This window comes from Halyomorpha halys, unplaced genomic scaffold (genome assembly GCF_000696795.3).
Source record: "Halyomorpha halys isolate HHAL.00 unplaced genomic scaffold, Hhal_1.1 Scaffold496.1, whole genome shotgun sequence".
Taxonomy (NCBI): Eukaryota; Metazoa; Arthropoda; class Insecta; order Hemiptera; family Pentatomidae; genus Halyomorpha; species Halyomorpha halys.
The window spans coordinates 143,695-159,259 of NW_027110723.1; the positions used below are offsets into that span (position 1 = coordinate 143,695).

Genomic DNA, 15,565 nt, shown 5'->3' on the forward strand with positions numbered 1-15,565 from the left:
ATTGTACGGTGTTTTTATTTATAATATTCTTGTGTGATATGACTAGTTGTTTACAATTTTTAGACATTTGTTTTGGAAAACTTGTAGTTTTTATAAGTTGGTTAAGTTAGCAAAGCATCATATGGGATAGGTAGGTATATGTTATGATAGGTCTTTGTACTAATTTGTAGAATAAAATTTTTTTTGGGATAGATTTGATTTTTTTTTCAAATTTATGATTTCTATATTCGATAATTATTAAAACATTTCGTCACCACCATCATATATGGCGCAATGGTTCATCACTGAATCAAATTACTATACAAGCTTGACTAATTATATCTGGCAATGAGATAAAAAAACATTTTTTTCTAATATTGTATTGACTATATCACATATTCTTAAATTTATATCAATTCTAATGTATATTTCAGGTATAAACAATTCATTATTTATAAATTACAATATTTTCATTTTTTGTTTTATTACTTGTTTATATTTCTTCAGTTACTTTATGGTTTATTTCTAATGCAATTAACCGAAACTTTGCATAAGAAATATAATGAATTTCATTCAATGGCTTATTTTAGTACAACTTTTATTGTGTGTATCGTAAATAAAGTTATTTATATTTTACAATGATTTTCCTTTTTCTTAATAAACCTTATCTTCTATTAATTTTATTTATACTTTTAATCAATTTACTAATTTTTTATCAAGCGGATACATATTGGGTGGGTTGTTTAATTGTGGTTATCACTATGTGTATCTTAAATAGTTATTTAAAATTGAGATGGTCTGAGTGCAGTAAAAATATAAACTCAAATAGTAATTAAACTATTAAATGTGAGCCAATGTTTCACCCCATTTTTCAGGACTTAGTGAATTAAACAGAATTAGAACTGTGAAGTAAACACAGACACAAAAAAAAAAAAAAAAAAAAACCAATGATACTTCAATAAATATTAATTAATTTTAAATATAAGAAGATGGTCTGGGTTGTGGTCAAAAAAGAACAAATAATTTTTAACTATTTATGTCCGATGTTTCACTCCACTTTGCAGGGCTGTTCAAAGCGATAGGTTAAACAGGCTGTAAATAGCTGTTCAACCTTTCGCTTTGAACAGCCCTGCAAAGTGGGGCGAAACATCGGACATAAAATAGTTAAAACTATCTGTTCTTTTTTGATTGTAACCCTGACCATCTTATATTTAAAGTTATACAGTCAACTATATATATACATATAATTTAATTCATTTTAATTTCTGCACATAAGGTATGTATCATTCATTTTATTTGTATTAGTTCCCTATTTCTTCTTCAACTATTTTCTCCTTTGATACAATATAGATGTTTTGAGGTATTTTATACATCATCTTCTGAACTATATTGTTACTTCTAACTATAATTATATTGTTACCTCTACTTATTATTTTTGGTATAAAGGTTATACATCTTTTGTATTATCCTTCTTTTCATGGCTCAAAAGCTATTGATAAGGAATGAATGAAAAAAAAAAAATGCAATAGATTTATAATCTTTATGGAAAAAATAACTATTGGCAAAGGTAAAAGATTAATATCAGTATAGTTCAGAATGGGTAGAATTAACCTCAAAACTTGTAAGAAAGAATACTCAATATAAATTAAAAAGAAAAAATATATCTTCTCAAAAGAAATTCTTTCAAGAAAATATTTTTATTTTCCATTCAAATATTAATCAACTGATTTAACTCGTAGGGCTGTCAACATCTGATGTGTAAGAGTTTTTCATACTTGTAAACCAAACAACAATCAAATTGCTATTCAAAGTTGACTATATCTGAGATAAAAATTGTTTCAAAAATATTTAGACAAATCTAACAAACTTTATATTTTGACTATATCGTGCATTCTTAAATGTATGTCGATTCTAATGTATATTTTAGGTATAAATAAAAAATATTTCAAATTTATTATTTATAAATTACAATATTTTCATTACTTAAGTTTTATTTCTTCAATTACTTTATGGTTTATTTATAGTATACTCCTAAAACTTTGCATTAGGAATTATATTCCTAATGAATTTTAGTCACCAACACATTTTAATACAACTTTTGTTATTTGTATATAAAAATATTTTAACGAAACTAGAATTTTAATTTATAATAACAGTATTGATTAATAATAATTTGCTGTATTAGTTTTATACTTTATCTAATATATCTACTAGAATTTTTTTAAAATCTTTCTCATTAACTCATCATTTTAAGAAAAAATAAATTTATTGAACGACATAATTTAAGGAGAAAATGCTTGCCGACATATTTCAATATACGAAACTACCAAATATACTTTCGCATCATGTTGGAATACAAATTTAAATTTAAAACCAAATTTCTAAAAATAGCTCAAAGCTGGTGATCTTTCTTTATTTGAAAACCTAACTTCAAAATGTTATTTTCAGTAGTGCATAAAAAGGTGATATGCACATATCTATATATGTTTTTCTTTTTCTCTTGCTTAGTAACACTATACAAGTTAAGCTCATTAAAAAGTTGTACCGTTTGTCACTGCATGTGAAACGGCATAATTTTTTTTTTTTTCCGAACCCTCTAAAAAACAGAAATAAAATGTGAATTAGTAGTGCATTACTGTGTAAGAAAGAAAAAGTAATTCGTATTGTGTCTTACCTTTTACTACCTTTGGTATTTTAAGGTTACCTGTTATTTTTAATTTTACATATGAGTTATCCATTCAGGAGCTATTTTGAGTCCGGAGGTGAGGGGCCTCCTCGTGTTACAACGGCATAATGTATGAATGTAATGTAAATTATACATTGTGTATGTTACAATAATGAAAGAAAATGAAACTATAAAATAAAATTAATACAAAAGAGCCAATTTAGAACATTTAAGTAAATTATATGCATAAGCTTAGGAATATGTGAATCTTATAATAATTAAGAGAGAGAAACAGAAGGCACAAGTTTAAAAATATTCTCAAACAAAAATACCCTAGGTATGTTCTAACAATCTCTTTTGACTTTCAAGAATTGTACAGAGAGTGTTCAGTTCTAGTCAGTCAAAAGTTGTTAGTATAGACCTCATATTAACTACTTCATACTATAATAGTACTTCATAATAGTTCACATGTATAAAATAAATTAAAAAAAGTAATTATGTGTATGAATCAATATATGCATATATTTGTTTATATGTAATTTCCCTGAATATCAATTTTGTTTTAGTAACAATGATTTTTTATTTTTAAAACTTTATATTAAATTAGGAGTGGGCTGGCTCAGTGGTAGGGCACTGTGCTACTGATTCCAAGGACTGAGGTCCGAATCCGGCTGTAACAGGTAATTATTTATTCTGTTACTGCAGCTACAGTTAGGGTTATCCTTTTATTGAAAAAGTTTAACTTAGAATTTATGTTGACACGAAGAGGCTGCACTGACCAGTGATCAGTCCTTATCCATTCATCTTCGGCCCTTTTCTTGACTTGAATTTGTGGATCAGTCTTCCAGTTGCACAGCTATCCCACCTCTGCCATTCAGATAAGACAATGCTGTAAATTCTTCCAGCAACTTCCTTTTATCTTTCTCTGAAAGACCTGACACCGTATCGACTGCAATAGGCAAGAAGGTAGCTTTACATTACATAGGTCATTAGAGCTATTATTGAAACAGCTGTAGTGGGAAACTTTCATACTCTTCACTTCCTTTAGGTAGTTGGTAAAACTACACTTTTCACTTAACAGAACACCTTACTTCCTGCGATGGTTTTATCATTTTATCTCCCATTAACACTCTGGGAAAAAAGCCTTTCATTTTCCCCTTCAAAAGAAGTAGCCAGGTCTTTTTGTAGTTTAGGGAAAGCTTTTAAGGCACCGTTGTTTTACAACAGGGCTACCTCAGCTGCTTTCGTTTCCAGGTTTACTCGTGACCTTGCATCAATACCCACACCGAAGTCATCGGCATATACGGATGGTATGTATCGTTAACTAGCTAGTAATGTGTTCCATATTGGAGAACTAAAATGTGTTCCTTTGGCGCAACCACGTTGGATTAGTCTCATTATCCTCCTTGTTGTAACTGGAAGAGTACCTAATGCCTCTCCAAGAATGATATATTAAGCTTATAATTCTTTAGTTCTTCCATTATTCCAGGCCACCACATTCCGTCACAAGTGACAGCAATATCATAGAAGAGGATAACAAAATATTTAGAGATGGAATCTTACCATTATTGTTCATCTTTACCAATTTGATGGAGTGCAGAGGGCATTTATCTCTGAATTTCTCTCCTGAAGAGTACTGGGTGGCTCTCTAATGCTAAAATAAGCTCATATACATTTCTTGGACAATGCAGTTTCTTTAGTTCTTCCATTACTCCAAACTGTTAAAAGTAAATTAAAGTAACATCATAGATGAGGATAGCAAAATATTTAGAGGGGCATTGAACAAATATTTCATAAAATGTTTATAGTTTTTACAGAAAAACCAACAAAATTCTACTACCACAATAATTGATTAAATAAACATAGATCAAATTAACTTAGATTATCATAGACTAAATGATCTGGGATGGTAAATAAAGGTTATAGTCGTATTTAATGCCATAACAATTTCTTTTCTTATTTTTTTTAGAAGCTCATTTTCTTTGTTAAATAAAATATCTTTCTACTCTTTTAAATTGTTTATACAATACACATTTCAATGATTTTTTAAATTCCTAATGAGACTGCTTCATTTTTTCTCTTATTTTAAATTTAAATAAAAGTCGATTTTGAAACGCATAATAGTTATGAATTAGGGGCGGAACTGTATTAAAAGAAACTGAGAAGCATGTAGTTACCACGAATGCCGCTAGAGACCGCTAGTGAGCACATCTGATATCTATATATTTTATGAACTATTAAGTAAATAAAATAACCAGTTAAAAATTATTATAACTGAAATTATAGAAAATGATAAAATATTATTTTATTAAAAATTACAATGAAAAGTATAAGAAAGATTTTACTTATGAAAATTACATGGATGTATGAAGTTTGTTGGCAATGATACTTGAATTCTTCCAATTGTTCTGAACCTCTAAGGTAAGCATTATTTTTTTAAAAAATAAGTAATTTATAAATATAAAATACATTGATCTGATTCACATTTAAATGGCTGGATGTCCAAGAGAAAACTGTCATAACTAGAATTTAAAAAGATTGCACAGTATAAATTTGTAAGTATTAAAGAAGCTGGTGTGGAATAATAGTGGATGTAAGTTAGTTATGATTGAAATTAGATAATTTAAAAAGAATGTTTAGTAATTACTATTATATCACTTCAAATTGTTAAGCATAATTTTGATCAGAAAACCAATGGGAGATTCTGGAAGGGTACAATTTTTTAGTTAATGAATTTATAATTTATACATGTCCTGACTTTCTTAAGAATATGTGATGATAAAAATATATGTATATCATAAATTATTTAATGACTTTCATTTATAGGTCAAATGAGTAGTTTTCATTTTAAATAAATAGGTCATAAAATATTAAAAACCTAAACTTCTTTCAAAGATATATAATCAAAGAATGAATTTATATTTTCTACTTTTGATGACCTATTAACACAATGGAAAAGATAAAAAATAATGGCATTATGAATTAATATAGTTTATCCGTTGATTACAATTGATAATTTATGTTGGCTTCTTTTTTTTTGTTTTGTCCCATGTATAGATACTTTCCAAAAAATATAACTTGAAAATATGTGTGTGTTTAAATTATTTTAAGGTTTTTTATTGTCTTACTTCCTTAATGACTGAGTCGAGATAATAAGTATATAAAACTAGTTTTGAACATGTACAATGCCCCTTGATTTAAAGATTATTTTGTTGATAAACTTTTTTTTTTTAAGAAACAGATAATTTTATGAAAGATGCCATGTGTTTGATTTTATAGTCAAGTATTTTATCTACTTACAAGTGCAGCGTTAGCAATAGTTGTGCAAACTTGTAGAAACGTATACATATTTTATATTATTGTCATATTTTACAAATTATATTTATATCTGTTCAATTTAAATTATACATAAGTCATTAGAATTGAATTAAATTGATAATAATTAACAATTCAAAGCTTTATACTTTAATAACTTAAATATATTTAGTTTTAGAAACCGTTCGTTCTATATATTTGCTTAAATACTTTTTTCTATTGATACTCTCAAAACTCTTTAATAGTCTAAGAACATTTGAAGAGTTATGCGAAGCTCCTTATATTCTTTTTCTGCTTATAACGTATATTATTTTTAGTACTTTCAAAATAATAAAGACATTCACAATTTATAAAAATTTGAAGAAAGGTAATATGATATTTATGATTGATTTTATAATATCAACTTGTATTCATCTGTTCAAAGCATACTATACTAAGTTTTATTCTGCCATATTTAATTCAACATACATATTTCCTTTAAGTAGTCTGAATTAAAGTGATATTCTTTAAACATTTTTAGTTACGTAATTATGATTATTCATTAAGTTGGCACATTCAGTGCAGGAGGGAACTCGCATGAGATCGTAATAAATGTACAAACTAGGCCATGTTTCATAATAAAGTACAAACTAATATTATTAGTCTTATTGATTTAACTTAATACAATTATACTGACTTTTACAATAGTAACTTGTACATTAGTACTTTTCAACTTCTGTAATATCTCTAATAGTTATCCCTATTATGAAAAAAATAAGTATTATTGTTATTACCACATAGTTTCTATATTTGTATTTATGGACCAATTCTATTAGCTGTCATTATGAAACAGGGCCCTAGAATTCTGGCCAAAATTTATTTACAATAGTGAGCCAATATTTCATTCCACTTTGTAGGGCTTCATTGGGGCTAAAAAAATAGATACAAACAACTAAAATAATTAACAATGTAAGAGAATAGATAACATGAAATAAAAGTAAACTGTGGTGTGGTTAAATATGATTTAAAATATGTGAAAATTTATATAAAAATGAACAAAGTAAATTGAAGAAAATAAAAATAAGATGTACAATGAAAAATATATTAGAAAAACAGAATTACAAAAAGGTATTAGAAAATTAATGAAAACGGAAATAATAAAAAAGTAGATTTCATATTTCTCTTTTATCATCTTTTTTATTTGTTATTATTTCAGTTTTCATTAATTGTCTAAAACCTTTTTGGAATTCTTATTTATACTTTTCATTGAATATATTATTTAATTTTTTAAAATTTATATTGTTCATTTTTATATAATTTTCACATATTATAAATCATATTTATCCACTCCTTAGTTTACTTTTATTTCATGTTATCTATTCTCTTGCTTTGTCACATTATTTTAGTTGTTTGTATCTTTTTTAACCTCGATGAAGCCCCGCAAAGTGGGGCATAATGTTGGCTTACAATAAATAGTTTAATTACTATTTGAGTTTTTTTGTTGACTGCACCCTGAGTTTTTGAGCATTCATAAAACAAACAAAATTGTGTGGTATATATGATCTTCGTGACAAGGTCTGCTACAAACAAAATATTGTTCTTAAAAGTTTCATAAACTATTTGTGGAAAATTAAGGACACAAATGAATAGTAACACTGATATCTTATATATAAATATTTATTACATTTTAACTAAAACATACCATAAAGACTTTTACATTGTGTTGATTTATAGTGTCAAATATAACATAAGCTATTCGATATTACAATAGAAAATTATAAATAACACCTGAACGATCGGAGTCCTATTCCAGTGTGTCTACTTAAATTTTAAGGCACACAGAATAAATTAAAAGAACCCTCAAAAAAATACAAATACTTAAGATTGAAAGAAAATCATATTTACAAAAACATTTAATTTCCTCATTTATTGCTGAATCTATAACATGTTGAAAATAAATAAAGTGTATTATACAATACTCATACATAAATACAAAGACAAGAATATCCTCATAAATATAATTTATATACTTTTTTTTCCATAAATTATCAAATTTCATATAATATATTCATGATCACTTGTCGATTCTCTATATTTTAAAAATATTCTCATTTCTATTAGATAATGTCGAACTAACTTTTTTTGTTTTCAAATATATTTCACACATTCCTTTTAAAGGCACTACAAATTTAAAGTATAGGGACTTCCTATCTGGGCACTAATATGCCTCTTTTTATTCCATTGTTTGAATATCGGAAAAGATATAAACATTCAAAAGGCACCTTTACCTTTGTAACCAATTCTAAGAAAGAAAATAAAAAAAAAAAAAAAATATTGAAAAGTAATTGAACCTAAAATAATGAAAACAATGGAATACATATAACATATTCCATTTCACTATAGGAACTATATCGTTAATTAAAAAAAAAAAATAAAAAGGTTCCATAATGGATCTATAATTTAAAATAATTTAAATTATAGTTAATTGCAAAGTATATGTTTATATATTTATATAGCTAGTGTTTTTTTTTGTTTTTGTTTTTTTTTGGCTAGCAGTGACATTAATTGAATCTAAGATTCAAATTTATTTGAACACACTAGTAAATTGCTCCAGCTAAAGCCTTAGGGAAAATTAAGACACTTTAAGACACTCCTATTTTTACATCTTATACGTTAGGAGCTAGAAAAATATATATTCAGTACCAATCAATAATTTATCCAGCCCATATTTATGATACATGATTACACTTATCCAAAGTGCAAATATTTTTTGGACACTTTGACTATACGCAATGACGACTATTTCGATCGTATACAATAAATTTTTTTCTCAATAAATTTAAAATACATAAAATACTCATTTGGAATATAGATATAATAAAGCAAACTTTTTTTTAATCGCTACTATTTACATGTTCTACGAAATGAAATAATGCAACACATTTCTTATATATGTTTGTGTTTGTTTTATATACGTATTTTGGCGTTACAAATAAAGATAATTCTAATATTTCTAATCTATACAAATTATACAGAGGAATATCTTCTGTTTGAAAATGGCACATTGCCTAACTGGTATTATGTACATATCACAACTCTGGGTCACTGAGCAGTCAGCTAGCTGATGTCTTCGTTGGAATCAAATTCTAACGCGCTCGGAAGGATGGATCAGTCCATATGCCTGTATTTGTGAGCGGTCATTTGACTCAGACCAAGTACAGCGTATTGGCAGCTAAGGCAGTGATAATGCGTCTGCTTGCCATTGTGAGCACATGTATCAGGCGTGCTGCACGACTGCGATGGCGTGAACTTCTCAAATCCTGCTGCCATAATTGAGTCTAGCTTCTGGTGCTGTCTCCTATGAGCAACTACTTTGTTTGTATCTGAGCAAACAAAGTCACACTTAAGGCAGTGAAAGTGAGATGCTTTATTCTGAACAGATCCTGTAAAAGAAAGTAAATAATATATTGTAGTTGTTAAAATCAGTAAATTTTTAAATGCATAATATTTGAAATATACTATAATTAAATTATAGTTAATTATTGTTTGAAAAAAAAAAAGTAAAAGTTTGTATTAATATATTTTTGTTAATATATATTAGTGATTATATATCCAATCATGGATTGATAAGTATGCTGTATGCTTTAGCAACCCAATGTATTTGGGCAGTGTTAATTAATTAATTATATATAATGTCATTTCACAGTTCAGGACCACCAGTTTTTTTGACATAATCTGCAGTCGGAATATAATAAGCAGTAAAAACTGCTGAGATGAAACGTGCTTCCAATATAATGCACATTTTTATTTTATCTGCATTTTATAATTAAAGGAAATTATAAAGCAATATTATAAATGATAACTATAAATTCATTTAATTTCAATAATTAAAAAAAAAAATTAAATCTGTAGTTCTACAACCCATGAAGGGTCAGGGGGTCCAGTACTGCAACCCATGAAGGGTCAGTGGGTCCAGTACTTTGTAAGGAAGTACTGTTACTAGACCAATGGTTGTAGGTGTGTAATGTAAGGAGGTGATTTGGTCAGAATCACGCTCAATCACCAATTTTTCCTCCGATTAAGGTTATTCATTTTGTAAGGCTGGGTGAACCCTGGAGGGCTCCTGAATCCATAGGGCTGACTCACAGTGAAACAAAAAATAATTATCTTCCATAGCCGGATTCAAACTTGGGTTCATGGAGCTAGTAGTAAAGTGCCTTACCACTCAGCCACTCAGTCCACATTTAATTTCATAATTTGTTTTAGCTATTTTATTCATATTCATGGCCTGCATGAATCTTCTTAGTTAAATTAAATGACACAAGGTTTAATTGAGTTTGAGACACCCGATTTATACCATATTGATAAAACTGAAGACCATAGCAAAAAAACGAGGAATCTCATTTTTACTCAATTTTAAGTATAATAAAATGTACCTTTTCATTGTAGAATTATAATTAATTAATTGGAATTTAACAGTGAATTGCCATTCAAAGTCATTTTTCTAAGGGTGTAATAATCTAGATGTTGATCGCCCTGAATAAAAATCTAATCTAATCTAATCTAAAAAAGTCGTTTTTCTTCTGTTTTGACTTTAACATCATGTCTACCATCCAAAAATCTATCTCAAACCGTTGCTACTCATTTTTGAAAAACAAATTGAGCTTTCTAATTTTTTCCTTATGGTCTTCTGCTACAAATGTTTTCAATATAATGCTATTTTCTTACCTATTGTCGGGGTGTACGAACAATCTGGCCTTCCACAGGATACGTTGGCACGATACTGCTGGAAATCTCCTCCCATTAGGGTATCCAACCTAAAATAAAACACATTTTACAATCTATCGATTTGCTGATCAGAAGTGAAAATAAAATTAATATTGTAGTTAGAACTGTTTTTATCAGGATTATAATTAAATAAAAATACCTTTCATGGCGTGCAGTGTGTTGGACAAATCTTGTTTTGTCACAGAAACTATATCCGCAGTCTTGCCTCATACAGTGGAAGTGAGTTTGGTGTTCCCTGTATCCACAATGGCTATATCTACAGTCCTCATTAAACCTGTTAAAAAATAAAAAATTTAGTTTCATAAAAAAATAAATAAAATGAAACGGAAGCTTGCCAGTTGACGAACTTGAAAAACAGAAAACTTACTTAAATCGGAGATAACCATCTGGTACTGGTTCATCTTTAAGCATCCTCATTGTAGTTTGTACTCTCGCCTTCTTTGCCTCGGTACTCATGTCCCTCTGAGGCGAAATGTGGCTGTAAATAAACAAATCATATAGAACCAAACCTTAATTATAATACAAGTTTTATATAATTTATAATTCCTTAAATAGTATACCCTGCCATTGTGTGGCAAACAAATGATGAGTTAATAATAAAAACCTCACTAGTCTGAAAATCGAAAAATGAGTTAAATGCACTGTCGTATAGTATTATGTACTATTAGTATTATATATTATGTATGTTATTATACAATTGATTGTGTATTATTAGTATTATGTATGTTATTATACAACTGATTCTATAAAAATCATATAATATAAAAATGTTATGCATTAGATAAGCAGTGTTTATTGAATTTCACGAAAACCCTAATGCATTTTCCCTCTTCACTGCCAAATGATATAATTTGGTATCACCTTAGATCTGCTAATATTTCAGATGCCTTTAGATATTTAGAAAAAAAATTAGGTAATTATGGGATAAAAAGGATCCAAAAGTTTTAGTTGTTTTCCCAACATTGCGATTTTCTGACTAGTAGTGTTTTAGCTCGCAAGCCTTCGATATTTTTTTTTTTTTTTTAAGTAAAACAATAAGACTGCCTTTGTATTAACAGTATAAGTATAATTAATAAATATATTAATATTTATTAAATAAAAAAAATATTTAACCAGTTTACACAATGAATAATTTATAAAATTAATTCCATTTATACCTTCTTGCTAATAGCGCCTCTGGTGTTGTATCGCTATTCATCAGTGAAGCCCTCGCACTTTCCAGAAGTCCATTATTGACAAGAGTAGATGGATGTGGTGCGAAACCCGGTGGTCCAGTGAACATTAAACCTTTAAAAAGAAAATAAATTTAAATATATTCAAATATTTCAAATTTATGAATTTATAGAATATCATAACCATTAGGAAAATGTAAAAAGTACCTGATGGTGAGGTATAAAGCCCTGGCATAGCATGTGGCATGAATGGTATCCCTTGTGAGGTAATCATCGCCAGTTGTTGGTTTGCCACTGCTGCGAGGAAGCCAGGGAAGTGCGGAGGAGGCATCATATTGCTTTCCTGACTTTCCATTGGAAGTGGCATCATGCTTAATCCTGTTGAAATAAAATAATATATAAGTAAATAAAACATATTTAAAAACAAATTTTATTTCTAATCTAAAGACAATTAAAAGTGTGATAAGAAGTAATTGTATATAGGAAGTATATTATTAATTGTATAATTACCATGGTGAGGTTGTTGATTGTTGTCTTCGTTATTATTATTTTCGGATTTTACAATAGTTGGAGCAATAACACTTGGGTTATGCTTTGCAATGTGCGGTTTCAACCTCTCCATTTCAGAGTATCCCTGAAAAAAAAAAAAATCGTTATCACTATGGTGATTAAAAAATATTAATAAATTATTAAGACTAAGAAAGTTTATTACTAATAAATTTTAATTAACCAGGTTGGTCATTAAAAAAAAACAATAGACAGGTCATCATTGGAAAATCAAAAACAAAACATTTAATTCTTCCAAACAGTGAAAAAAACTAAATGAGTTTTATTTTTATGAATTATTTAGAAATAGCTGTTAAATTTTTTAAAAAAAGTTACCTCTGCTGCATATCTGTCGTGTTTTTCAACCGAAGATATCCATTCAGGAATAGATTGCTCTGAGTTCGTAGTTCCTGGCTCTATCTTTATGTTATGTCCAGTCTCTGTTAAAATGAAATTAACATTATCATACAAAAAATCATTCAGTTAATTATGCAGTTTTTTTACATATTTCAAAAACATCTTATTTTTATGCAAAACCAACGTTGGCAGTTACAACAATGGGAAAATACTTTTAACTAATACAATGATAAATTATAACAAAAAACAGAGTTACTTCTAACTGTACTTCATTTTATACTGGTATTGACAATTTTAATTTATTTGATTATTGTTGGAAAAGCTGATTATTTTTTTCTTAAAATAAATTATTTTCGTGCAATTAGATATTATAACCAAACAAGCGATGTTGTTAATTTAATTTCCACATTTGCTAGTATTATCAATTATAATCTTTATGAATAATTAATTCTGTATCACAACCTGTATAGGTTATTGTCTGAATTATTCTTTATTATTATTTTATACAGGTTAGGATTATTTGAATTCCATTTTGATCTTAACCATTTTATCATTTATTACCATCAACTTATTAACTTTCAATACATTTATTTTTTTTGTTTATTGTTATTTTCTTGCTAAAATTGTCAAAGTGAATATTTTAATTTTTTTCTGGTAGTTTGGTAACTTTAAAATAATAGTTTTTATATACCATAAAAGAATAAGGAAACTAACTGTGCCTTTAGTGATGTTAAGTTTATAATTCATCAACATTGAAACTTAATCGGAAAAATTGACTGGTATTGGAAGTTTTTAATTCGTAAATGCTTTTTTTTTTTTAATTGTAATCATTTTTATTTCAAAATTTTAATAATAAATTATTATTTTTGCTGTTTTTAATTAATGTAACAATATTTTAGCTATCTTAAAAATAGTATATAATAATAATTCAATGAATTCATCCAGTAAAAATTAATCTTGTGAATTCATTGATGACAGACATGGGCAAAACAAATGGATTAACTGTTACAAAATTAAAATATAACTAATTTAAATAAAAATGGCATTTAACATTATTTCACCAATCTATATTTGAAATTTTGAATGTTAGAAATGAACTAACCTTATGTCTTTTTTTTTCAATTCAAATAGATATGTAAGAGTTTAAATTTTAAATCTGTGTATAATCATATTGCCACGCAGAGTTTGGCAAAAATTATTTCCAATAAAATTACAGCTCAAATTGTCATGGAAACTATATTTGTGTATTAATGAATTTATTGGAACTAATTTTTACTCAACTATGTTGTCACTTAAGCTGTGATATCTCATAACTCCGAAAAAATGAACAATAAAATTTTTTTACTATTTAAAAAATTAATACTTCATTCTATAAGCATCATCATATACAATTTTGTATACTTAATCTTTCAGTATTTTTGGGAAATAGTGCTCTGTTCTATTTATTTATTTTAAATCAATATAAGAAATAAATTAAATAAAGAATAATTATTTAAATCTTGGTTTCTTTGTATAGGATGTTTTCTCTTCATAAAATTGGAGTTTAAACAGTAGCTATAAGTTATTAATAGCATTGTGCCCATGTCCGTCGATTCAGAAAATTTAAAATTAATTCATTAATTTATAGTTTAATAAAATAAATAAATAAATACACATATATATAAATCCATTTGGCACAGAACCAATTCAAGAAAAGAAATGGAAGACTAGTGCTTGGAATAAATAGAGAAGAAAATGTGTGCCCACCTGAAGGGGGAGTAGGGGAAGAGTTGCAATTTGACAGACCACAGAGTGGGTAGAAAGTTCCCGACGCCTTCACCACTTTAACACACAACATAACAACGTTTTTCTATAAGTAATCAAACACTAGCACTCGACACAATGTGCAAAAATCTATTTTAATGTTTTGTGCACTCATAATATGTGGAAAAGAAGATTAGAAAATTTGTTCATCAGGGATTGTTTTGAAGAAAAGTATATACAAAATTTTAAATATATATATATTTTTAATTTGGATTCCCTGATTTTATTTATATTAAGCAAAAAGATATCATTGGTTTCCTTCAATAGTGACATATATAAAAAAAATTATTTTATTTTGAATTGGACATATAAAAATGATTTTAAAAATCCACACATTTTTAAAAAAATAATATTATCTTATTATCCATATATATTATGTTTTATTATTTGATTTATTAATATTTATTTAATTATGATGGGTTAATATTTAATTACTTAAATAAAAATTGGGATCCGTTTGACTTCACCACACTATTTGAGTGAAATCCAACTCCCCAGATTAAAGTTATTTTTTTTTTTTTTGGAAGTATATTCCTCTAAATCTATGTTCCTGTATTTTTATATTTTAATAAAGTCTCATTTTGAAAAAATATTTTAATTCTGTTTAATTCATTACAAAATATTTTTAATTTTCATAAAAATTTGAGGTAGTCATAAACTTTTGACAGGATAAATACAAGTATATATAATTGAAAACCACAAATCATCATAAATTGTACATAATAAAATTTATATTGATTCATAAAATTAAATATTACCTAATATTTATTTTATTAATAAAATACATAGCAACTTTTAAACTTATTTTTATAAGTGGCAATTTTTTTTATCAATAAAATTTGAATTTTTTTCATAATCATTTATTTTGTTTCTTGAATATTGTTTGTATAATTTTCTTAATTAATTATTAGTGATATTTTACATATATAATCTTATTTTAATTAATAATTCTTTCATTATT

The 15,565-nt window shown here is 26.9% G+C and overlaps 1 protein-coding gene across 1 annotated transcript in view; it reads right to left on the bottom strand.

Annotated features, from left to right (window-relative positions):
- Positions 1–7,599: 7,599 nt before the first annotated feature.
- The window catches only part of LOC106683579 (zinc finger protein castor homolog 1), a gene marked incomplete in the record, with an annotated part of 112,886 nt that continues 104,920 nt past the window's right edge, over positions 7,600–15,565 (bottom strand). Inside the window, 9 exon segments of the mRNA XM_024362187.2 lie at positions 7,600–9,381; positions 10,667–10,755; positions 10,866–11,000; positions 11,094–11,204; positions 11,884–12,013; positions 12,106–12,276; positions 12,409–12,532; positions 12,781–12,884; positions 14,548–14,622. Of these exon segments, the coding sequence (XP_024217955.2) occupies positions 9,107–9,381; positions 10,667–10,755; positions 10,866–11,000; positions 11,094–11,204; positions 11,884–12,013; positions 12,106–12,276; positions 12,409–12,532; positions 12,781–12,884; positions 14,548–14,622 (1,214 nt within the window).